Source organism: Arvicanthis niloticus, chromosome 4 (assembly GCF_011762505.2).
Source record: "Arvicanthis niloticus isolate mArvNil1 chromosome 4, mArvNil1.pat.X, whole genome shotgun sequence".
NCBI lineage: Eukaryota > Metazoa > Chordata > Mammalia > Rodentia > Muridae > Arvicanthis > Arvicanthis niloticus.
This window is the reverse complement of record NC_047661.1, coordinates 83,622,482-83,646,841: the sequence shown is the minus strand read 5'-3', so window position 1 is coordinate 83,646,841 and position 24,360 is coordinate 83,622,482. Positions and strand designations below refer to the sequence as shown.

Here is a 24,360-nt window from a genome sequence, read left to right as displayed (position 1 = left end):
TTTTCTAAAAATAAAATAAATGTTTATTTGGAAAAAGTCAGCTTCTTACACAAGGTTTTAAATCTATATTCACCCTGTCAATTACAATGGTATTTTAAACGCATTGAATACAATTCAGTGTCATATGTCTTATTTTTTCTGCCTCTACTCAGAAGACATCAGGTTAAAAAAAAAAAAACAAAACACTATTTAATTCCAATCTGGTCCATCTTTCCTCCTATCCTTACATTGAACCCATTTTTCTACATTTCAGGTAAGTGAAAGGGTCATGAAAGTTAAGATGTGGAGGTAAGACTATGTCAAATAATCGTAAGCATGATAGAAGTTCCTCTTCAAGCCTTGGTGTATGGCAGGGAGGTGGGCACTTACTGCACTTGCCAACTTCCTCCCTAGTTATCTTTATTGGCTTCCCTGAGGCCAAACACTGACCCTCTTGGTTTTGCAAATACTGAAAAACAATGTAAAAAACAAAAAGCACATACATTCAGTCTGTACTGAATATCTCACATACAGCTCTAAACTAGTAATAATATAAATGGAACTATCAAAAAAATCAAGAGAAAGGGTTTCAGGGTTTAAGGAGGATTCCAGGGTGCCTGTGGGTTGTGGCTCAGTGGTACAGCATATGCCTGGCATGCTTGTGGCCCTGGGTTCAATCCTAAGAACCAAGGCCTCAAAGCCCCTCAAACCCACACATACCCTAAGATGCTCATACCATAACTAAGGTTCTGGGGAAACCTATGCTGAATTCAGCTGATGCTAGAACTACTGTCTGCATCAAATCAAACAATTCAGGAATTGTTTTGTAGATGTTAATACTAACTTTTTGCAGTTGATTTCAAAAATTTCCAATTACCTCTAACCACTCAGTGTCTGTGAATAGGAGCAAAGGTAACAATTTAGTGATAACGTTTTAGCACGAGGCTGTAGTAAGCATGTAAGAGGTGCCCAGAAGGTGACAGGCTGTGGCTGGAACTGTCAAGATGTTCCCAGAATTTTATGCTTCAAATTTCTTAAATATATACCTAGCAAGCAGATATGCCAGGCAACTATAATGCTAGAAAAATACTTTAGTCAGTGTTTTATAAACCTGCGACTTTTGACCAATATTTCTATTCACAAATGTTCCGGTAACAATGTCTGACAAAGCACTACAAACAACAACAAAACAAGATTAAGGTTAGTTACCTCAAGCAAGCTAGTTGTTGTTATTTTTCCTTTTAAAATGACATTTAAAACAGATGAATTCAGCAGAATGGTTTTAAAAGTTAAGGCTCTCTAAAGAGTTCTAAAAACTAAAACTTAAGGCACATATTATAATCTTCATGACACTGTTAAAAGCTAAGATTAAAACAAAACAAAACAAACAAACAAACAAACAAAATCACTACTTCTTTCCCATATCCTTTGCCAACCACTCCCTACCTATAGCATTGTATATTATAAATTCAGGCATTGGTAAGGAGTGAAAAAAAAAAAAAAATCCCACCAATGAACACGTGGTAGGTTTTCCACACAAATATCCACTGTCTGCACTGAGCACCACTGGTAGACTAGAGGCCAGCAGGATGTTTCGGATGTTGTGGGTCACACGCTGCTCTCTTCATGCGTCACAGGTCAGACTGGACTCTCCTCCTCTGCAGGGTCCCCGGAGCTGCTCTGCTGCGGTGCTTTCATCGCCTCCTTTGGCTTCTCATCCACATCGGAGCTGGTCTCGTCCTCTTTACCTTCCCTTTTCTGCTTCTCCCCCACTTTCTGTTCTTTGGCCACGAGGCGATAATTGATGCCCATGCCAATGAAGAGATAGACGCCTGCGATGATGAGGATCACGCCACAAGCCCAGTATGTGTATTTGTAGTCTCCATACATGTCATTGAGGCGGCCTAAAGATGCAGAAGACAAGGCTATGTGGTAAGAGCAAACAAAGACACCTTTCCTAAAGTGCAAGGATCTACTCAAAGAGCCCACGAACTACACATAGTACAAAGAATGAGCTACAAGACTTTCTATTTATAGTGATTCTGATTTTGACTGGCCTTGTATTTTCTACTTTCAAATCAGCAACAACTAACTCTCGGCAAATCTCAATGATAAGGTCAGAGATCATAATCCATTCTCTCACTACACAAAGGGCAAAACTGTAATTCAAATAAGTTTGAGAGTGTCCAAGGCCACACAGATCTACTCCAGTCACCAAGGCCAAAGTTCTTTATCAGTACTTCCTGAGAACACTGCTCTGTAGCCAACAGCACTCTCAGCACCAAATCCACAATGTATCTTCCAGCAGCTACAGAAATTCAAGTACAGCAACAGGAAGCAACTGCTTCAAGGTCACACGACCAGTAAGGAACACAGGCTCTGAGTTGAGGCCTGCACCTGCTACCTCCTTGCTACAGGAAGCCTCTCTACTGTGTTGACACCAAATGAATTTGGAAAATGGCTCATCATATACATCCTCTCCCAAAAGCTTGTGTTGTTTGATGGCAATGATGTCACTTGACCAACTGGAAAGGAACTCTATATGGCTATTACACAAACTGACAGGTACTGCAGGGAGAGTTCTGGGACTAGAACGTGGGTGGTGGAGACTAGTGAATAGGGTGAATGCTGCTTCTTTTGAAGCATCACTCAAGCTGAGACAGCGGAAGATGGACCTGTCAAGGAAAAGATAGAGAGGATCCAGGCAGAACAACCACTGCAAAGGCACAAGGCTATGAGCAGAAAAGCAAGGGTTGGGTCCTAGAGAGCAGAGAGCAAGAGGCCAGGGTAGGAAACAGGTTGTAGAGACAGATAGGGCCAAGCTCTGCAGAGCCTTGGAAGCCATATTAGGGAATGGGCCACTGTAAGTCGAGATTGTAGAGGAGTGCTAGACATGGTAAAGAAAGGGGCATATTTGAAAGAGTAAGGGGTGAAAGCTGGTGTGGACTGGCAAGTCACCAGGGAGGAGCTGGAAAGGGGTACTATCAAAGCATCTGTAAGTATACCGGCATGTGCCTATGAGTGTCAGGAGGTCCAGGCAATCTTTGGCTGCAAGAATTGTAAGGTAAGTTGGAACATTTGGGAAAATCTCACTGTGCAGGCCAATGCTGATTTTGAACTCACAATCAGCTTGCCTCAGCTTCCAAGTGCTGGAATAACAGGCATGCACCATCAACATGGGATTTTAAGAAAGAGTTTAAGCCAGGCAGTGGTGGTGCATGCCTTTAATCTCAGCACTTAGGAGGCAGAGTCTGAGGACAGCTTGGTTTACAGAGTTCCAGGACAGCCAGAGCTATGCATAAACTTTGCTTTGAAAAAAACCAAACAAAATATAAAACAAACACTACCCAAACAAAAAACACCCAAAGAAAAAGTTTAGTAACCCACGATCTCAAATTATATATATAAAGACTCATAAACTAATGTAACGGAACACAATTTATCTATGGAACTGCTACTAAAATAATCCTAAGCTTTGTGAGTCCAAGATGCACAGTGGTTAGGACAGTGCTGGTACACTCTGATCCCTGGAAGAGGAACTCTTCTACATGACTATTGCTAAAACGCACCTATTATTAAAATGCAGTCTTTGATTGTGCTTTAAAGGTAGAGCTGTTTTTTTACACATTAGTTTTATAACCAAATCAGAACCTAAAATGTAGGGAAGACATACTATACCTAAGAGTGGTGGCCCTAGAAGGACAGGACAGCATTCCACAATGGTCACCAAGCCCACAGCACTGGAGAACCTCTGGGGTCCAACAAGGTCCATCAATGTTTCAAATAATACGGAGCTGAGCCAACCAAAGGCAAATCCAAAGACTCCCGCGTAGACACAGAACCCAATGTAGGTTGTAGACAAAGGTGCCAGCAAATGGCACACTCCATTTGCAACAACAGAAGCAGCAAAAAAGTACTGGATCCGAGGTCTGATCCATTTGGTGTTGGCTGCAAGTCCCATGGATGGTCTGGCTACCATATCAACAAAAGCCAAAATGGAAAGGAGGAAGGCTGACTTCTCACTGGAAAAATGCTTACTCTTACCATAATTACTAAGAAAGACCAAAGGGGTAAAGAGTCCAAAAAACATGACCACATTTCCAGACAGGTACAGCAAAAAGCCTCTATGGGTAAACAGGGACAAGTCCAGGAATTTATTAATTGTTTGGAAAACTGACAGCTTTTCTCCTTTGGGACCTCCTCCAATAAGATCTGTATTTGCATCAGGTTTTCCAGCTTCCTGTAGAGATTCTTTGGACTTGAGTTTTTCTAGCTTGCCTTGATCAGGCCCTATTGGTCGCATCAGGGATCCAGCTACACAACAGTTTAGGAGGAGGCCCCCAAGAATTAGGAAGCTTCCTCTCCAGCCAAAAATACCAAAGAAAGCCTGATTAAGTGGAGCCAGGGTAGAGAGGAACACAGGGCTGCCTGCCATGGCCAGTCCATTGGCCAGTGGTCGCTTCTTGTAGAAATACTTGCCAATCATAGTCAGAGCTGGGTTCAAGTTGAAAGCAAGCCCAAGACCTAGGGAAAGGAACAAAGATAACACACTGTTATAAATAGACGTATCTTTGAAATTACTTACCAAGCAAAGACATTAGAGTAAGTAGGGCTAAAGAGATAGTCCAGTGCCTAAGGCATGTACTGGTCTTGCAGAGGACCTGAGTCAGAGTCCCATTATTCATACTGGGAAGCTTATAACACCCTTGTAACTCCAACTCCAGAAACTGTGATGCTTGTGACCTAGCTAAACCTGTCTCCTTGATCCAGCTATATACCATAAACCCTGTCTTGATCCAGCTATATACAATTAACCCTGCATCCTTGTTCAACTGTATATAATAACCATGCTGAGATTCCTAGAGTTGCCTATCTAACCCCAGCTTTACTCTGTATGTACTCTGTCCTTTTTCCTTAATTTCCCTCACTGCCCCAAATAAAATCAACTCCTGAAGCTAGGCTGGACATGGCAAACCTTGTTCTGTCTCAAACACTGAATGACATTAATAAAAGCTGTTCACAATACATAGTTAACTAAAAGAAAATGATGACAAAATACACAAAATCTCACCCTCTTTGGTCTAAACAAGCAAACAAAAAAGGTTAATTTTGTACACCGAAGCAAATGTATTACCAAATAGTGACAATAAATAAAGCAGTGTCACTCACCTCCAATAACACCAATGCACAAGTAAAGTTCCTGCACCGTGTTACAGAAAGAAGCTGCGATTAAGCCACAACCAGACAGGCAGCCACCAGCAATCATTACTGGACGGCTGCCATATTTATTCACCAAGATACTGCTGATAGGACCTAGGAGAGAATCAAAAATATAGTAGTACAAATTCCCATACCCATAAAGAAAGGCCAAATGTGAAGGTGGATCATTTCACCTAGAAAACTAATGAGTCCATCTCCATGGTTCATAAGCCTGACAACTGCATTTTAGGCCACTGGGTAAGGCACACCTTCAAACTCCAACAAACATTTTCTGCTGATTACAAAATGAAGTATTAAATTCATTTATTTGGAATTAAAAAAAAACAATCGAGTTTCACACTTCATAGATATGGACTTGAGGAACGAATGCCTATTTACAGGACACTAGAACCTGCCTGGTTACAGCAGATGACTGGTTCCATCCTCGTGGTCGGGGGAAAATCATGTTAAAACTCAACCGAAAAGCAAAAGCACTGAGTATTGAGAGGCAAGAGCTTTAGGAGATAACTAGGTCAGAGCCTCATGAGTTTATCAAGTGTCTTTCTGAAAGAGGCCTGAGGGAACATCTCTTCTGTCACGTGAGGGAGCCAGCAGGCACTGGTTACAAGGAACAGGCTCTTACCAGAGGCCTAAGGAATGAAAACAGCCAGTTCATGACATCACAGGTCACTCAAAAACTTAAGCTTCTGTTTGTATAGGACATTAATAGAATATCTACACATTTTCATACCAATTATTCATATGGTTTTACACAGTTAGAATTCTAAAATAAATACTGCAACACTAGTGTTCTAAGAAGTTTAGGTTAGTGCTACTAATTTTATAATATTTGAACTCTCCCAAAAAGGGAAAAACAAATCAAAAGCAACTCAGATCTTTTTTTCTTTGGCCAGGTGCTTCACACTTTTTTGTTTTGTTTTTCGAGACAAGGTTTCTCTGTGTAGCCCTGGCTGTCCTGGAACTCACTCTGTAGACCAGGCTGGCCTCGAACTCAGAAATCCTCCTGCCTCTGCCTCCCAAGTGCTGGGATTAAAGGTGTGCGCCACCACCACCTGGCAGTGCTTCACACTTTTAATCTAAGCCTTTGGGAGGAAGAGGCAGGAGGATTTCTGTGACTTAGAATGTCAAAATGGTCTATATAGCAAGTTACAGGACAGCCAGGGCTTGTCCCTTGAAAACTCTAATTTCTGGGACTAAAGAGATGGCTTAGTGGCTACGAGCACTTGCTGCTCTTTTAGAGGACCTGAGTTCAGTTGCCAGCACCCAATATCCAACAACAGTGACATAAGTCTACCCAAGGCAGAGGTAAGCCAGCCTGATCTATATAGTGAATTCAAAGACATCCAGGCCCATAGAATGAGAACTTATTTTTAAAAAATGAGGTGGTACACTCCTTTAATCTGGACAACTGGGAGGTAGAGGCAGATCTCTGTGAATGAGACCAACCTGGTCTACTGAGCTAATTCCCTGTATCAAAGGTTGGGGGTAGAGGGTAAGGGAAGGGGATCGGACAGGCATGGTGGCACAGGCCTTTAAATCCTAGCATGGGGTGGGGTGTTGGTTTAAACCCTACTCCTACACAAAGACCCTGTCTCAAAAAACAAACCAGGAAAGGGGGGGGGGATGAATGCTAGAGATAGCAGGGCTGGTTAAGAGCTTGACTTCCCCAGGACCTAGGTTTGCTTCTATGCACCAATGGCAAATTACAACCAAGTGTAACTCCAGTCCAAGAGGATTTAAAGCTCTCTTCAGCCTCCATGGTCACTAGGCATTCACATAGCACACAGGCAAAACATTCATACCCATATTTTTTTTTTTTTTAAGTTAAAGACGCTCGGGAGGCAGAGGCAGGTGGATTTTTGAGTTCGAGGCCAGCATGGTCTACGGAGTGAGTTCCAGGACAGCCGGGGCTACACAGAGAAACCCTGTCTTAAAAAACAAAACAACAACAAAAAGATACACAGGAAGAAGCAGGTCTTCGAATTACTGCTCCTGTCCATTTATCCCTGTTCTAATCAACGAACTTAACCAAGTTTAATTAAATTATGACTTCAAGTCAGGCGGCAGTGTTGTGTGCCTTTAACTCCAGCACTTGGGAGGCAGAGGCAGGTGGATTTCTTCTGTAAGTTGGAGGCCAGCCAGGTCTGTAGAGACAAAGTTATACGAAAAACCCCTGTCTCAAAAAACAAAGACAAACTACCCACCCCACTCCAGAAAAATCATGACTCTGAGTACACAGTGCTGTTTGTTCGTGGGCTTACTACATCAAAAAGAACAGCAGAGTTAGTGTTCTCTCCCACAGCCGGCAGCCGAGCTGAATCCACCCAGAGACTTAGTAAAGACTGCTGAATCTGCCACCAATTTAGTAGCTTAAGGCTAAGTTTTTCTCCACTGAAAAGTAGAGTCTTTGTGTTGGCTGTTAAAGAGCTACATGTGAGTATGTATAATCTGAGACACTAAATTCTTAGCAAAACCCATCTTGTTGGATAGCTCACAGGACAATATGGAACACTGCCAAATTGGCTAAACAAAAATACTTTGCCCCAGAATTCCTATGAAACAACCTCAAGTTTTATGGTAGGTTTAACTTTTATGTTTAATTGTGGTTTGGTTTGATGTCTCCAGGTAAAATAAACATGTTTTAAATAAGCAATTTACTTTCTACATAGCCTCCCCACCATGCCAAAGAAAACAAAAAGATACAATTCAAGTTTAAGTGCAGGGAAAATGCTTTTAGAATCCACAACATCACAGAAGCAAGTTATTCAGCTTGTCTCTTGGTGTGTGCACATGCACATTAGGATGCTGGCCAAAGAGGGTGTCAGCTGTCCTCACCTCTGTGCTTGAGGGACAACTGATGTAATTATAGACTTTTACCCGAGACTCTGAACTATACTATTCCAGACATTTGAGTAACTTTTTTAAACTCAGCCTAATCTAAGCTGAAGGAGCTGTGCACTCACCTCCAGCATACATGACAGCCAACATGATAGATGATATCCATGACACTTCACTGGTTGTTGCACTGAATATGATTTCAATCTCTTTAAAGAAGACAGTGATGGATTTGGGAAATGCATAGGAGAAGCCAATAGAAATAAAAGCTCCAACTACCACTGCCCACCCCCAGCCTCCATCTGGGGGGGTGTACCCCACTGGTCCTCCAATCGCAGGTGGCATCGTAAGTGTAGATGAATTCCAAGATGCAGCGCAAATCTAGTATCTGAAGGACATGAAATGGAAAAAATTTATGTCAGCAACAAAACAACCTCCACAAATTCCTTTTCTGCACTAAAAGCCTTTTAACAATCATAATGAAAGGAAATGTCTTGTTGGGTTTTGTTCTTTCAGGCCAGGGAAGGATACATAGTGAGACCCTATCTCCAAAAGTGGGGGGCAAAGGGAACAACAAACCTGTCACCCTACAATTCCAATGGACCTAGTACTCTTACTTTTCTGTTTTGGTTTCAAACCTTTTGTTTCTTTGTAGTTTATTCTATGTGATTTTTTAAAAATAATTTTTATCAGTGTTGGGCACTGAAACTTTACAGAAAATAAATACTACGCACTGTAAAATGGCCACAACCAAGCAAGTAAAACAGATTTCTGTCAATAAAATCACATGTCAATTGTGACAACCATCCCAATTCTATCTAAGAAATAAGCAAAGCAGGAGTTTTGACTGTTCACATGGGAGAAGGTCTTTTTTTTTTTTTTTTTTTTTTTTTTTTTTAAAAAAGGTTCAAGATCTTTTAAGAGGAGAACACATGCAGTCCAGGCTGGCTTCAAACTCTTATGTGTTTGAGGCTGGCCTCAAACTCCTGGTTCTGTTCCTAGCTTCCAAGTGCTGGAATTACAGGAATTTTTAAAAAAACATACCAAATTTTGTTATCAGTGTACAAAATAATGAGTGTCACTGACATTTTTCACACAACTTGCTCATATTTGCAACCCCATTCTCCTGTCAGTCTGTCCCCTTCTTCCCAATCTCCATTCTGCCTCCATGTTTTATGTACATGTGTACAGCTGCCTAAGAGAGAAGACATGATTATCTGCTTTTCCTTCCCTCCCTCACCCTAGAAACCTCTTTGATTTCTGACACAGGCTCTCCCTAGATCTATGTAGTCACAAACTTCTCCTTCCTTCGAGGACCTAGCTTTTTAAACCAAGGGACAGCAAACCTCAGTGCACCATGGGATGAGTAAACTGCACACTTTTTCAGTAATAGGCGTAGGCTGACAAAGCCCTCGGGGACCTGAGTTCTTAGAAAACATGGCATCTACCATATTTAGTTCTATCTAACTATTAAGAATCTGGATTTTTTTTTTTTTTCTTTAAACAAACAAGCCTGTGGGGATGTGGGGGAAATGGGGATCTGTTGTAGGAAAATTTCATTCAGGTCAGATAAAAAACATCTTTATAAGCTAAGGTTTCTTGAACATTATACCTAACTGAAAAAAAAAAAAAAAAAAAAAGCTACTTAACATAGGTGTGCTGGTAAATCTGCGAAGTACAAGGGCTCCAGGCTCTCATTTTCTCTTTCCTTTATCTGAGCATAAAGACACTTCTTAAAACTTCCCAAACATATAGGAAACCTACCTACATATAGGAAACCTACCTACATATAGGAAATAACACCTCCCCACCCCCAACGGCTGCCTAACACATCAAGCCCTGACTAGAACAGCAGTACGCGCTGGACGTGTTATAGTTAGCTGCCAGCTATGGTTTGTCCCAATTAAAAGGCAGCTCTAATTTTCAGTCACGAAGACTTGCCTCGTCAAGTTAATAAAAGCTTTTCTACAGAATCTACAATTCAACTTTAAGTAGCTTTAGGAAGATTCACAAGTAAATGAGTGTTAAAATAGTTTTTTTTTTTTTTTTTTTTTTTTTTTGGGGGGGGGGGGGGGGGGGAGGCAAGACAGCAAACATTAAAAACCCAGAAACAGATTCAACACAATTCTACCACCACATGACAAATAATTGTTAAAATTAACACAAAATTCAGATCAAGTCTCCATTTACACCAGCATTTCTTATTTACACAGAAGGCCTTATCTCAAAAAAAATTATAGGACTAGACCCTTTGCCTGTAGTTCAGGAAAAGGGAACACATACAAACCTCACATGGTAAAATTTAGAGGCTGAATGATAGAACAAACGTTTTAAGATTTAAATCTTAGAGTGTGCAGCAGTCCCACAGTTTGTTATTGCCTTAAAGTAACAGGGGGTTAAAAAAACAAGTGACAGAATGGCAAGATGTGCCTCCTAAGAGGACATAGAAGCTAAGCAGAGCAGGCCATTCGAGAAATACCTGCATGAGGTGGGAGGACAGGTAACAGATACTTAATCTCATCACCTGGGAGGCAGAGGCAGAAGGATCTATGCCTTCTGAGACCAGTTTGGTCTACAGAGTGATTTCCAAAATACCCAGATCAACACAACACAACCCCCACAAAAACAAAACAAAACACCAGTGGGTTAGAGACATAGCTCGGTGGTTAAGAACACATACTAGTCTTACAAAGGACCTGAGTTCGATTGCCAACACCCACACTGGGTGGTTCATAGGCACCAGGCTACCCAGCTCTGAGAGTACCCACAATCACATGCACATTCTCCCACACAAACACAGGGGCTTGGGTGTGGTGGTGGAATAGAATGCATTATACTAGTAAGCCATTCTAGAAAGCCAAAGTTGTATTCCAACCCATGCCCTGGACTCTCTCCAGAGAAGTTACAAAAGCCCTAGAAAACTATTAATTCCTGTGTACTCCCATACCACTTCCTAGAGGGGTCAGCAGACAGGTTGTGAATGTAAAAGATACAGAATGTATCTAAAGCTCAATGTACATTACTAAGCATAAACTAGTTTCAGGCTTCAAATTCAGACACTCAGATCCATAAGACTGATTTAACATGGCAGCCTCCTGTTTAACTGTTTTGATCTAGCTTCTTGTTATACAAGTGTAGTGAGAGAATGTATGAATAAATTAAGCTGAAAGTGTATCTCAGCAGCACACTCAACATGCACACTCAACATGCCTTAGGTTTAGTCCCCAGCAGTCACTGCCCCACGACCCCCAATCAAGAAAAGAAGGGGAAAAAAAGGAAAACTACCTATGAAAAGTAGATGACTACTAGACCTGACTAATAAAACACTCATCAATTACAACACGTATAATCTTAATCATAAAGAAACACCATACAAAATATAAGCTTGCCTCTACAAACTTTTACTTGCTTCTGCCTACTGAATAGCAGGATTGAAAACATGCACCACCATGCCCAGCTGACACCGGTGTTAGGACACTACAAGGCGTGGTGGGTAGAGGTACTTCCAAGCAAATCTGGCTATCTGAGTTTGATCCCTAGAATCTTCAACAAGCTGACTCCAAAACTGTCCTCCACATGTCCATCCACACGAATGCCACAGCATATATGCTTACATATATACATCATGCACACATTCATACAATAATTTAAGCCTAAATAATAAAAAACAAAAAGAAAATCTTATCATTTATGTCATGGATGGACCCCAAAGACACTTGCTGAATAAAATAAATCAGATCCAGAAAGATAAATACTGTAGTTTTTATGTGTCAGTTCAAGTGTGATACTGTTCTATATTGTGTGTTTTTTTTGTAAAAGACTTACTGCTAAATAACACTAACACAATAACACTTGAACACTAGGCAAGCACTCATCCACTGAACCACGTGCCCAGCCTTTAAATAGCCTTCCTAATTACTGATGATATAAATCTCACACTATGTTGTCATTAAAATAATTACTGGGTTTTTTATTAGAAATATACAATTTCCAAATGAGTACCTGATTTTCCTCAAATTAGAGTAATTACTAAACCACTTGCTTCCCGTCTACTCAACTGAGGTTTCTAAGTGACAGAGTGCTAAGAGTAAGTACTAATATAATCAGAAGAGGCTGAAGTAAGGATGTGTGCTTCTAATCTGTAAGGATTTCAAGGCTAAGGTTCAATGACCTCTTTAAAGGTTCTTCCACCTGAGCTGTTGAACAGGATGTTTCAATGAATGTGAAGTATATTTGCTGATGTGAACCTACTGGAAACAGGGCCAGAAAACCCAAGTCAAATTAAGATACCCATTTAATTGGTGACATTTTCTAACTGAAAAATATTCTACCTGAATTTGTGACTTAACCTGTGGCATTATGATTATATAACCTATGACAAGGTCTCGCTGCTGTGTGGCTTTATAGATAGGTCTGGTTAGCCTCACTCTCCAGGAGAACAGAAACAATGCTTCCCCTAAGGGGTGTCAGATTCCTGGGGCAATTTGGCAATACCTGTGGAATTCATCAGAATACACTTTTACACTGTGTATGGCAGGGCACACCTGTAATCCCAGTCTCCAGAGGTTGGAGGAAGAGTTGTAATCTGCATAGTGAGTTCAAGACCAGCTCACTATAAAGTGAGCCCTATACTTTTAAAAACAAAAAACACGAGTAAATGTATAGATGCATTTAAAAAAATCTATCAAACAACTGTCAAAAAATTTTTAACTGGACGTTGTTAAGTGCTAGTATAATAACCGAGGTGATTTTGAAATGGTGACAATTTCAATCTGTGTCTAACAGCTAATAAAGTCTAAGATTTACTGGTTTCTAAATCACAGGCATTAACACAACAAGCCTACATTCACAGTTTAGATCCCAACAAATTTACAAACTCTACTGAACTCCACATACCTTGGAGATTAATCCTGCAGACTGTTCTGTTTAAAATCTCTGATGAGATAGAGGGGGAAAAAAACCTTCCTATAGGAAAATAGAAGAGAAAACTAGGAAAAAAACCCATTGCTTTGGTTTTCAAAACTCAGTAACTGGGCTGGCAAGATGGCTCAGCAACTAAAGGCACTTGCCACTCTGCCTGACAACCAGCTTGATCCTGGGGACCCACACATGAGAACTCTTGGAAATTGTCCTCTTTGCTCCACAGGAATCCCAACATACATTCTCTCTCATTTCTTGCTAAAGAAATGTAATATAACAATATTGAAAAAAGAAAACCTAGCTGGGTGGTGGTGGTTGGTAAGCAAAGGCAAGACGGAGCTCAGATTTTGAGGCCAGCCTGGTCTATAGAGTGAGTTTCAGGACAGCCAGAGCTATACAAAGAATCCTTAAAAAAAACAAAAAAACAAAAAAACTTTACTCCAAGATAGTTTACAAACAACAGTGTGATTTCCTACTCAATTTTTAAAATTTATTCAAAGAGAAAGAAGGTATGTGTGCAAAGGTGTGTGGATACCACTCAGGGAGGTCAGAGGAAAACGATCCTAAATTGGGTTCTCTCCTGCCACCTTGTGGACCCAGGAGTCTAATGCAAGCAGTTAGGCCTGCAAAGAAGGCCTACCTCTACCAACTGACTAAGTTTCCATTTATTCAATTATGTACTGGGTTCTATCCTGTTATGATTTGGAAGCAAAATGTTCCTCACAGGTTCATGTATTTGAATATTAAGTCACTAGCTAGTGGCACTGTTTGGGGAAGCTGAGGAACTTTTAGGAACCTAGCTAGAAGAAGTGGGCCCTAAGGGCAGGCCTGGAGGCCTATAACCAGGATGGAGGCCAGATGTAAGCAAGCAGCCTTATGTTGCTGCCATGCCTTCCCCACCCTGATGTGATACTCAAAACCTGGGCTGAAAGAAAGCCTGCCTCTTTGAAGTTGCTTCTTGTGGGGTAACTTGGTCACAACTATGAAAAAAGTAATCAATACACCCCCAACATCCAAAACCGACAAACGAACACCAACTACCAGAGGCAAAACAGAATCATGGGAAAGATTTGTTTTTCAACCAATGATCAGTTATGCAACTTACAATACAGGAACATTTTAAAGTTCTTTTCTCTACAAAGGCTAATTCTGTCAAGTCAGATAGAATATTATGGGCTGTAATTAGCAACAGGGTAGAAGTGTGACAATAAACAGAACTGGATCCTGTTTATGGTCAGTGATATCCTTCAAAGGCTGAGCCTTCATTACTTGGTGAAGGTGAGTTCATTCTGTGACTGTGAGTGTTGAGCTTTGAAACTCTTTTGTGTATACTAGGGCTCACTCTCTCACTGTAGATCATCTACTGTAAGATCTATGCCCCTCCACCATTCCTCCAAAAGAAAAAATTAGAGGGAAGAAAAGGCCACGTGGTTAAGACAAATTAAAGAACACACAGAATTTTAAAAGATGATTTACTTGCCAAGCATAGTGGTACACATTTTGATCCCAGCCCTAAGGATGCAGAAGCAGGTGGACTTCCAGATGCCAGACTGCTGTACAGTGGGACCCTGACTCAGAAAGACTTATTTCTATCTCAACAAATTAATTCAGTAGAAAGTGGGAAACCATGAAAGTGTATGTGTGTACACACTTGCACGAATGTGCATGTATGTACATATGGAGGCCATAGGTCTGCATGGTTTTGTCGAGACAAGGTCTTTAATTTGCCTGAACTTGCTCACCTTGGGGTTTAAGAGAGCTCATGTTTCCACCTCTCTAGCACTGGGATTGCAAGTGTGCACCACCCCAGTTTGTTTGGTTTTGCTTTATTTTTTGTTTTGTTTTTGGAGACAGTTTCTGTATGTAGGCCTGGTTGTCCTTGAAAACTCACATGAGATCTCCCTGCCCCCACCTCTTGAGTGGTTTTGATTAAGGAGATGACCAGAAACTGGTAGGACAGTGTAGAAGGAAGAGGATGACAATAATAGAAGGCAAAAGCTGTAGCTTAGTCAGGAGAACACTTGCCTAGCATATATGTGGCTCTATGTCTGTCCTTAGGAGCACACAAACCAGGTATGGTGACTTACACTATCCTTCAGATACACAGGGTGTTTGAACCAGCTTAGGCCACATAAGATTCTGTCTTGACAATAGTAATAATACAAGGTAAAAGACCACTGAATTTGCCAAGTCAGTGGTGGCACATGCCTTTAATCTCAGCACTTGGGAGGCAAAGGCAGGTGGATTTCTGAGTCTGAGGCCAGCCTGGTCTACAGAGTGAGTTCCAGGACAGCCAGGGCTACACAGAGAAACCCTGTCTCAAAAAACATACAAACAAACAAAAAATAAAACAAACAAGCAAAAGATCATTGAATTAATCACAAAGCAATCTAAACTGGGTAACACTAACAGTAATGAAAGAGTCAGAGAGGCAAAGATGATGTGGCAGCTATCTGTGCATGGGAGAAGCAGGCCTACCAGGAGAAGTACTAAGATGACATAAGAGGATTTAAGCATGGTTATCTTGAAGGGCATCACATGTCTTCAAGTAGAAATAGTAAACATGAAATATACTTATCTCCCCTCCTAAACCCTTTCTCAGAAATAAAAACCTGACTGCAGTGCTTGCTGGGTCTTCAAGTGAGCTTCCAATGAGAGGAGACACATTAGCAGGATGTGCTAATTAGGACACGTTAAAACTATGCCAGGAGGACAAACTCAAAATCCCAAACTGGGAAAACTAGAAGAAAAGGGAAAGGGCCTAGCTCTTTCAAATAAATCAGATGAGAAACCTATAGATTTCAGACATTAAATATATATATGACCTTGTTTGTATCCTTGATCAAGGGAACCAATTACTAAAAAACCATAATTCAATACATAGATATAAACATAACTTGGGAAAATCTGATGAGGATTTGGCGATGTTAATTTTTAAAAGCAGGACAATTTGACTAAGGATTTTTCTGAAGACTCTTCCAGATAGCTATGGATATAGCTAAGTCAGTAAAATTGTTATTATTATCATTATTATTTCATCATTATTTCAGGATTTGCTTCACAAAGAAAGTAGGAAGGGATAGTGATGACACAGGAGTGACTCAATGGCTTGCTAATTAGCATTTTCCATACTAAATAAACTGTAGAGAAGATAAAGAGGGAACCAAACAACTTCAGCTTCACCAATTAAAAACAGACAAGAGGGCAGGAATGGCTTTGAATCTAACCTTCAGGTTTTGTGAGCTGGCAGTTCTAGTGTAGCCACACTACCTCAGGATTCCCACTGGTTAAAATGAAGATAAAAACTTACATTTGCTCAAGCTAGCAACTTGAACCACATCCTTAACTTCACCCTTGTTTCTCACCTCCAACAAACACCCAACTAGTCCCCGACCCAAAAACCTGCTTCCTTCCTTTTCTCAAGGATTTCCCTAGGTACCCACATATGGTCCCACTCTAAGAACTCCCTCAAACCAGCTATCCCCAGAACCCATACTAAAATGCAAACCTGCTCAGCCACACTTCGGTTTTTTTACTGTTTAGTCTCTTCCTGTGTCCTTACACTGACTTAAGACACTACATTGGCTGACACTTCTATTCCCTCTTATTATTTTTGACCTTTCTATGCTTTAGTTTTTGATGAAATTCTTTCAGCTTCTGCATGGCCCCAGCACTGTCTGAAATGCCTTTTTTTTTTTTTGTTTTTTTTTTTGTTTTTTTTCGAAACAGGTTTTCTCTGTGTAGTCCTGGCTATTCTGGAACTCACTCTGTAGACCAGGCTGGCCTCGAACTCAGAAATCCACCTGCCTCTGCCTCCCAAGTGCTGGGATTAAAGGCCTGCGCCACCACCGCCCAGCTTGTGTTCAAGTTCCATATTCCTAGTCCCTAGTATGGGAAATAAAGTCAAGTAGGCATTATATGGGGACCCAGACCTTGCATGAAACACATACTGGGAAGTTCCTGAAGCACAGTGGGAATGAAAGTTTCAAGGAGTTGGGAGAATACTCGTCTAACACTGTTTTGCCTGAGTTTACAGGTATCCATGTTTACATCACCTCATCCCCACCCTGCCCCCCTTAATCTGTTTAGGATTATGTAAATCGTACAGCTAAATCTTCAAAACTCTCAAAATGCTCCTCAAACTAAGAACTTTCATATTTACAAGGCCACAATTTGATAAACCAACAGTATCTATTTAAACCCACAATGAAATTACTGAAATACACTCAATTAAAAATTTGTCCTAGGCTGGATATGGTGACAGACGCTTTTAATCCCAGCACTGGGAAAGCAGAAGCATATCTCTGTGCTCAAGGCCAACCTGGTCTACAGAATTCCAGGTCAGCCAGGGATACACAGAGAAACTGTCGACCCCTCACCCGCAATTCTAAAGTCTTGAATTATTGGTCATTTCTTATGGTACTTGGAAGGCAAAGTTATAAAAACTTGGCCATTTTTACTTTATTTTTTGAGAAGGGTCTCACTATGTAAAGCCTATACCTCCTGCCTGTACACACTGGATTTAATTTACCAAAGGCTAAGGCCAAGGACTGTCCACCTCCCCCCCTTTCTCTCTCTGTCTCATACTCATACACACACAAACACACACACACACACACACACACACACACACACACACACACAAATCCCCGAAGACTTGGCTTAGTTCCTATCCACCCTTTTGCAAACTCTCAATACAATTACTAATATCACATGTCAGCATATACTCATTTTATTTCAAAACCAAAATCATTTTTTTTCCAATACCGGAGATCAAACTCTGGAGCCTCGGGCATGGTAGGCCAGGCAGGTACACTTACCACTGAGCTACACACCTCCAGCCTAAACTATATAATGCCTGGAGATTTCAAAATTAGTTATGGGTAAAAAAACCAAAAGTAGCTTGTCACTGTGTAACTACTAGCAGTAGCCGGCCAGTTTATAATGAGCCACTGGAAAAGGAGAAAAGATTGAAGTAGTAGCACGTGCGTTTCCTGGTTGAGTGATCAGAAGCTAGTTTTCGCAACTGCCGGTTGCACCAAAAACGCCACCATAAAGAAAGGCTAAAATGCACTCGGAGAAGGGATGTACTTGGCCCAGAAAGCGTGCTCTGACCAAATGTAAAGATATTTAAATATTCTCCACCGGGATGCCTTAAGACCCCGTGCTCGCGGCAGACGCGATGAAGCCACAGGTTGGACCACAAAGAGCCCCTATCCCAACCTTCTGCCCCTTCCTCAAAGTTCACTCGAACCCCGAGTGTCGCACCGGCGGTCCGCAATGCAGCTCCCCAGTCCTCACACCACTCTAGCGAGTCACCAGGTGGGACACCGATTGGCAGACGGGGGAGGCTGGGCGGGTGTGCCACGAGTCCTAAGTAACTCCCGCCCCAGTGCCTTCCCTCCGAGCAGAAGGCGGCAGGAGTGCACCACGTGAACCGGCCTCAGGTCGTCCCTCTCCCCGACCTAAGCATCTCTCCAGGCGCCTAGAGTAGGCTGCACTGGAAGCGTCTCCCCCAAGGTCACCGGGCACCATGACCCGACTCCCGCAGCCCGGCGGCCGCCACCTGACCACGGGCCCGCAGCTCGGCCGGGAGAGACGCTGTGCCCAGAGCCTCAAGGTCCCCTTCACCCACGCCACGTTCCGGGCCATGCGGCTCCGCGCGCCCAGGATGCCCCGTCGCTCCCCCCCGCCCGCCCCTTGCCCCAGGGACGAAAGTCTCCGCGTGCCCGCGGGGCTCCGCGACCCCACCGGGGCACCAAGGGCACCGCGGATTCCGTGCAGCGCGCTGCCCGCTCAGCCCCGACTAACCGTTATGTGTGTCTCGCGGCGCCCAGAGTATGCGTGACGCGGCGGCGCGGGCCGCAGTTCCTCGGAGCCGGGGGTCCCGTTCGTGTCCCTTGCCAGCCGCCGGGCTCCTTGGCTGCTGCACCTACACGACCGACCAGTCACGTCGCAGCTCGCCACTTTGTCTGGCGGGGCAGGCGCGGCTGCCTTATAACCCGCGGGGGCCGGAGCATGCGCACAGGGGGTGGAGTCGGCCTTCCCGGCCGCCGCCCCCTCCCTGCCATACATACACCCTGCTCGGCATCTCGCGCCTCCACACGCTGCGGGCTGCGCGTGCCCGCTGGCTCGGGCGCGCGCGCCGGCGCCCCCCTTCCCGCCACGTGACCCGGCGCTGCGGCCCGGAGACCCGGCACAGCCCGGGGCGCTTATGAGCGCCCTGAGGGGTAGCTGCTTTTGGGGCGTGCCCGGGACGCCATCGCGGGCCTCACCCCTCAGGCTTTGGAGGAGAAAAGGGAAAAACTGCCCTGAGGCCGACCCTGAGGTGCAGAGGGCGGTGGCGGGCGGAGTCGAGGGACTCGACAGCATTTGAATGGACGTTGGTAGACTCCAATATGGGCCTGGAGCCCGGGCTGGGGGACCTGGGGAAGTTGCTGGAACCCTCCGGGCCTGTTTCCTCGCGCTATATCAGGCACTGTGGAGGCGTTAGGAAGTTTAATGTGCAATTTTACGCAAGTATCTCGTCACAGAGCCTGACCTGTGGCATTTGATGAACGCTTAGTTTAAGGACAAGCTGGTCAGGAGAAACTGGCCCCGGGGCAGAGGGTGTGTACGTTGGAAATGTGATGTGAGCATGCTCTCAGGCCAGAAGTTTATGAACACTGGATTTTGGGGACAGGATTGGGACAGTTGCGTGCTAAGCACTGCACCACAATTATCTTGTGTGATCTTCACAACGGTATGAAATAGGTGCTAAGAAGATTTTGTAAATAAGGAACCCTGGGCTTCACGAGGTTAACTGGTTGAAGTCACCAGGCTAGGAAGTGGCTAGCATTTAAAGTCAAAGCTACAGAGCCTGATGTCACAAGAGCTATTTTCGGTTCTTCACCAAGCCCAGATAACCAAAGTCTCTTGAAGTGGAAAACTAGTGAATATTCTTAATGACTAGGACCCTTGATATTTTTATTATTATGGGATGAGTTTTGATTAGTTTTGATTTCTTGTTTTTTGAGATAGTCTCATGTGTATAAAGCTCCACCTGGCCTGATCAAGCTGGCTTCGAACTAAGAGATCAACCTGCCTCTGCCTCCCTACCGCTGGAGATTAAAGGAGGCATGCACCACCATCACAGTCGGTGTCAATATTTTTATTTGCTTAATTTGTGTTTTGAGACATGGTCTTATGTAGCCTTGGCTGGCTTGGAACTTGTAGACTAGACTGGTCTCGAACTCAAGAGATCCGTCTGATTGTGCCTCTGAAGTATCGCGTGTGCTCCACCACACCGGTGAGAATATTATTTTAAAGGAGTCAGGCCTTCTGACTTCCAAGGCTCTTGCTGCATACCAGGACTCTGCCCTCCCGGCTCCCCGACGTTTGTCTCCAGCCACTCCTCACTTACACTAGCTTCCCTAACCATCTGAAATAGGCCCTATGTACTTTGTCTTGTGAATGAAGAACCAGAGATTAAAAAGAGGCCCTGTATGCTGTCACCTACCCTCTGCCTCCTTTCAACATGAAGAGTTCAGCTTGTTAGTAGGATCCGGTTTGAAATCCACCACCACTTGCTGCGCAGGAGCAATGATTTATCTTTTATATCTGATAAATACATAGAAGGGAGAGGCTCTTCAGATCACTGGGGTAGTTGGAACTTAAAACAGTAGTGGTTTAGGATTGTTAGGATAAGACATTCAGTGGCACAACATTTAGCTTGCAGGAGTCTGGCCCCTGTTTAGATCTACAGCACCACAAGGGAAGGCAGTACTTGGAGTGATCTGGTGGTAACAGTGTTCAGGGAGATGGTTTGAAAACGTGAGCTAGACAGGTAGGACGTTTCTGGATGGTTTTTGTTTGTTGGCTGACCTCAAACCTTACCTGTGTATCTGAGGGTGCTCATAAACTTATAATTCTACCTCCCCACACTGAGATTGCAGTTACGGACCTGATTTCAGGGCAGGTGCTATGGAATGTAGTGGGAAACTGATACATCCACAATAGAAATCTGGGAGCCGGGTCTCTGGAGTTCATCTTTGATACTTGACAGCTCACTTATATTGTGCCCTTGGGCAAGTCAAGCCTCATTCTCCACTGTGCAAGAAAGGTAATACCTAGCTCACAGCCCGACTTATAGGGTTGCTGTGACAATACAGTTATACAATTAAGATTTACTCCAGACCTCATCCCCCACCCCAGTGCTTTGGTAAGTGCTCTGCTGCTAGGCTGTAGCTCCTGCATTTTGTTCTTTTTTGTTTTTGTTTTTTGTTTTTGTTTTTTGTTTTTTTTTTTTGTTTGTTTGTTTGTTTTTTGGTTTTTCGAGACAGGGTTTCTCTGTGTAGCCCTGGCTGTCCTGTCCTGGAACTCACTTTGTAGACCAGGCTGGCCTCGAACTCAAAAATCCACCTGCCTCTGCCTCCCAAGTGCGTGCACCACCACTGCCCGGCCTGCATTTTGTTCTTATTTCACTTAGGTTTTATTCATTTAAGAATAATCTTTTGGAAAATCTGGCGTTTTAGGGTGGTGGAAGGAGGTGATGTAACTAGAGTAATAATGTACAGGGAGGGTCAGGAGAGGCTAACGGACTGTGTGTGTGGGTGGTGCTGGGGGGGGGTTGGTGCTGGTGGTAGTGGTGGTGGTGGTGCACACTTTTAGGCAGTTGGATCTCTATGAGTTCGAGGCCAGCCTGGTTTACAGAGCTAGTTCTAGGATAGCCAAGGCTATACAGAGAAATCCTATCTTGAAAATACCAAAAGGAACGAGAAAGAAGAGAGACTAATGGAGGAAGAACATGGTCAAAAGCACATTATATATGACATGAGAGAATAAATAGAAGATTTTTTTTTCCATAAAACTTAATCTAAAACCCTAAAGGGTACCCCTTAGCACCTACTTCCAAGGCGCCGAGCAGGATTATATTCTTGTTATATGTTACATTATAATTTTGTTTTTAGAGAGAGCTATTAATGTTTTGAAGACTCAGACCCTACAAAACCTGGCTTGGGGCAGATAGGAACTTAATGATGTGAGTTGAATACAGGTTGGAATCAGAGGACCTAGTCCCATAATTGCTATCTGGGCCATTAATTAACTGAACTCTGACTTCAAGTCCCTGCCCAAAGCAAATTAAAGATAGTACTGAGAACCCTGGGCTATTGTGATAATCAATGAGATAGTGTTTGTAAAAGTGATTAGTAATTCTCTGAAAGTCCTCCATAAGTTTTATGAGTTAATACTTTTATTTTTAATTATACTTATTTAGTGTGTGTGAAGAAACTACTTTAGGTAATCAGTCCTCTCTTTCCACATGTGAGACCTGAGGATTGAACTCAGGTTGTCAGGCTTGGCAGCAAGTTCCTACAGAGCCATACTGGACCATGAATTAATATTACTGTTATTTTTACAAGGTGCATAAGAGGGAAAGATCCAAAGGATTACAGAAGGCTGAGCATGTAGCTCAGTAGCACAAGGACTTTTATGTGATATCCAGTACTTGAGACAACAAACCAACAAAACGATAGGGAGATTTGGAGAAAACAATGGGATAGCACCAGTTAAAGTCCTTATTCTAACTTAAACCATGACACATTCAGGAAATAAACTAAGGAACATAGATTGAAAAATTTAGAGACTACTACGCACTTCCTCCAGACACAGGTGGATAGCAGGCTGCGTCTCCATCTCACCAGGAAACTGCTAAAGTTCCTGTGGGATCAAAGTGCAATTTTATAAGAACATGAGGGATGGAAAGCACAAAACTCATGGTAGCTGTGAAGGCCCTGATATCATGTCTGACAAATTAATACTGTCAGGTGGTTGTGCATTTATTTAAAAAAAAAGAGAGAGAGAGAACATAGTCTTACACTAGGAACAAAAAAGGCCATGGTGAATGAACCAGGTCAGTTTGCTGAGAATGAAACCAGTGAGATCAGTTTTAGAGATTCCTTCATACATGCTAGCTAAAGTACCCATGCATTTTACTTACAAAGCCAGACATATTAAAGGCACCAAGATTCCCAAATCCCAACTGCACTGGAACTGTTTATACTGTGAATTTCTTAGATTGTTAAATAAATTAAACTGTTCATATTTTTCACTATTAATTTATTTTAAACTTTCCTAGAATGGTAGTTCACATCTTTAATCCCAGCATTTGGGAGACAGGCAGATGGCTCTCAGAATCTTAGGCTAGCTCGGGCTACATAGTGAAACCTTGTCTCAAAAGGAAGGAGGGAAGAAGAAGAAAAAATTAATGGTGAGAACAGGAAAATGATAGCATACCCCCATAGACACTTAACATGAATGGGAAAGCTGTGCATCATGGCATACTTCTATGATCCCCTCACTGGGGAAGCTGAGACAGGAGGATGCATGAGTTCGAGATAGGCTTGGACAAGATACTGCCACATTGATCTGGTTACACAGCAAGACCCTGTCTCAAAAAGAAAATAAAATGGAGTCAGAGATGATAAAAGATTATTTTCTGGGGCTGGAGAGATGGCTTAGTGGCTAAGAAAACTAGCTATTCTTCCAGAGGACTCAGGGTCAATTCCCGTCACCCACATGGCAGCTTACAGCTGTCTGCAACTCCATTTCCAGGGGATCTGACACCCTCATACAGACATGCTGGTAAACACCAGTACATATAAAAAAAATAATTAAAAAAAAGATAGATTATTTTCTGAGTGTACCCATTAATGAATGGCATGGTCAGAAGAAGCAAGATATCCAGTCACCAACTGGATTCTTATTTTATCAAGAGTTATGCTTGGGGGCTGGAGAGATGGCTCAGAGGTTAAGAGCGCTGATTGCTCTTCCAGAGGTCCTGAGTTCAATTCCCAGCAACCACATGGTGGCTCACAACCATCTGTCATGGGATCTGATGCCCTCTTCTGGTGTATCTGAAGAGAGCTACAATGTATTCACATACATATAATAAATAGTTCTTTAAAAAAAAAAGTTATGCTCTTTATAACTTTTAGCTTTATAGCAAGTTTCCCAGAATCCACATCTGTTTTAAAGTTTGGTAAATGGGTGACGATTTGGCATTTGCCTCAAATAATCTCTACTGCTGTTAAAGTGAGAAAAGAAAAATTTAAGGTAAGAGTTACAACTCCATAAATTAGTGCCAGCAGAAGAAGTCAAAATAGAAAACTACTGATAATATACTTATTTGGAAAGGGAAAAACATCCCAGCATGTTTCCTCTGGAAATGTGGAACTGCTTACATTCTCTCAGTTCTTTCACTTTTTGTGATACAGAAAACAGGAAGTTGCTATTATCCCCAGTTTACTAACAAGAAAGGATTCTTTTAAACATAGTGCTTATTCAGCCAAGAACATACCCCACACAATTTCTAATTTATGCAAAATATGGAAAATGAAGTTTACAAATGCCAGGTCTAATAAATAA

The 24,360-nt window shown here is 42.6% G+C and overlaps 1 protein-coding gene across 1 annotated transcript; it reads right to left on the bottom strand.

The window, feature by feature from the left end:
• On the bottom strand, positions 1–18,918 carry Slc16a1 (solute carrier family 16 member 1). Its single transcript, XM_034500331.3, has 5 exons — positions 18,766–18,918; positions 8,163–8,422; positions 5,149–5,292; positions 3,658–4,503; positions 1–1,883 (listed from the first exon to the last, which is right to left on the bottom strand). Exons 2-5 carry the CDS (start codon positions 8,377–8,379, stop codon positions 1,618–1,620), a joined length of 1,473 nt encoding a protein of 490 aa, XP_034356222.1. The 5' UTR covers positions 8,380–8,422; positions 18,766–18,918; the 3' UTR covers positions 1–1,617.
• Between the last annotated feature and the right edge of the window lie 5,442 nt (positions 18,919–24,360).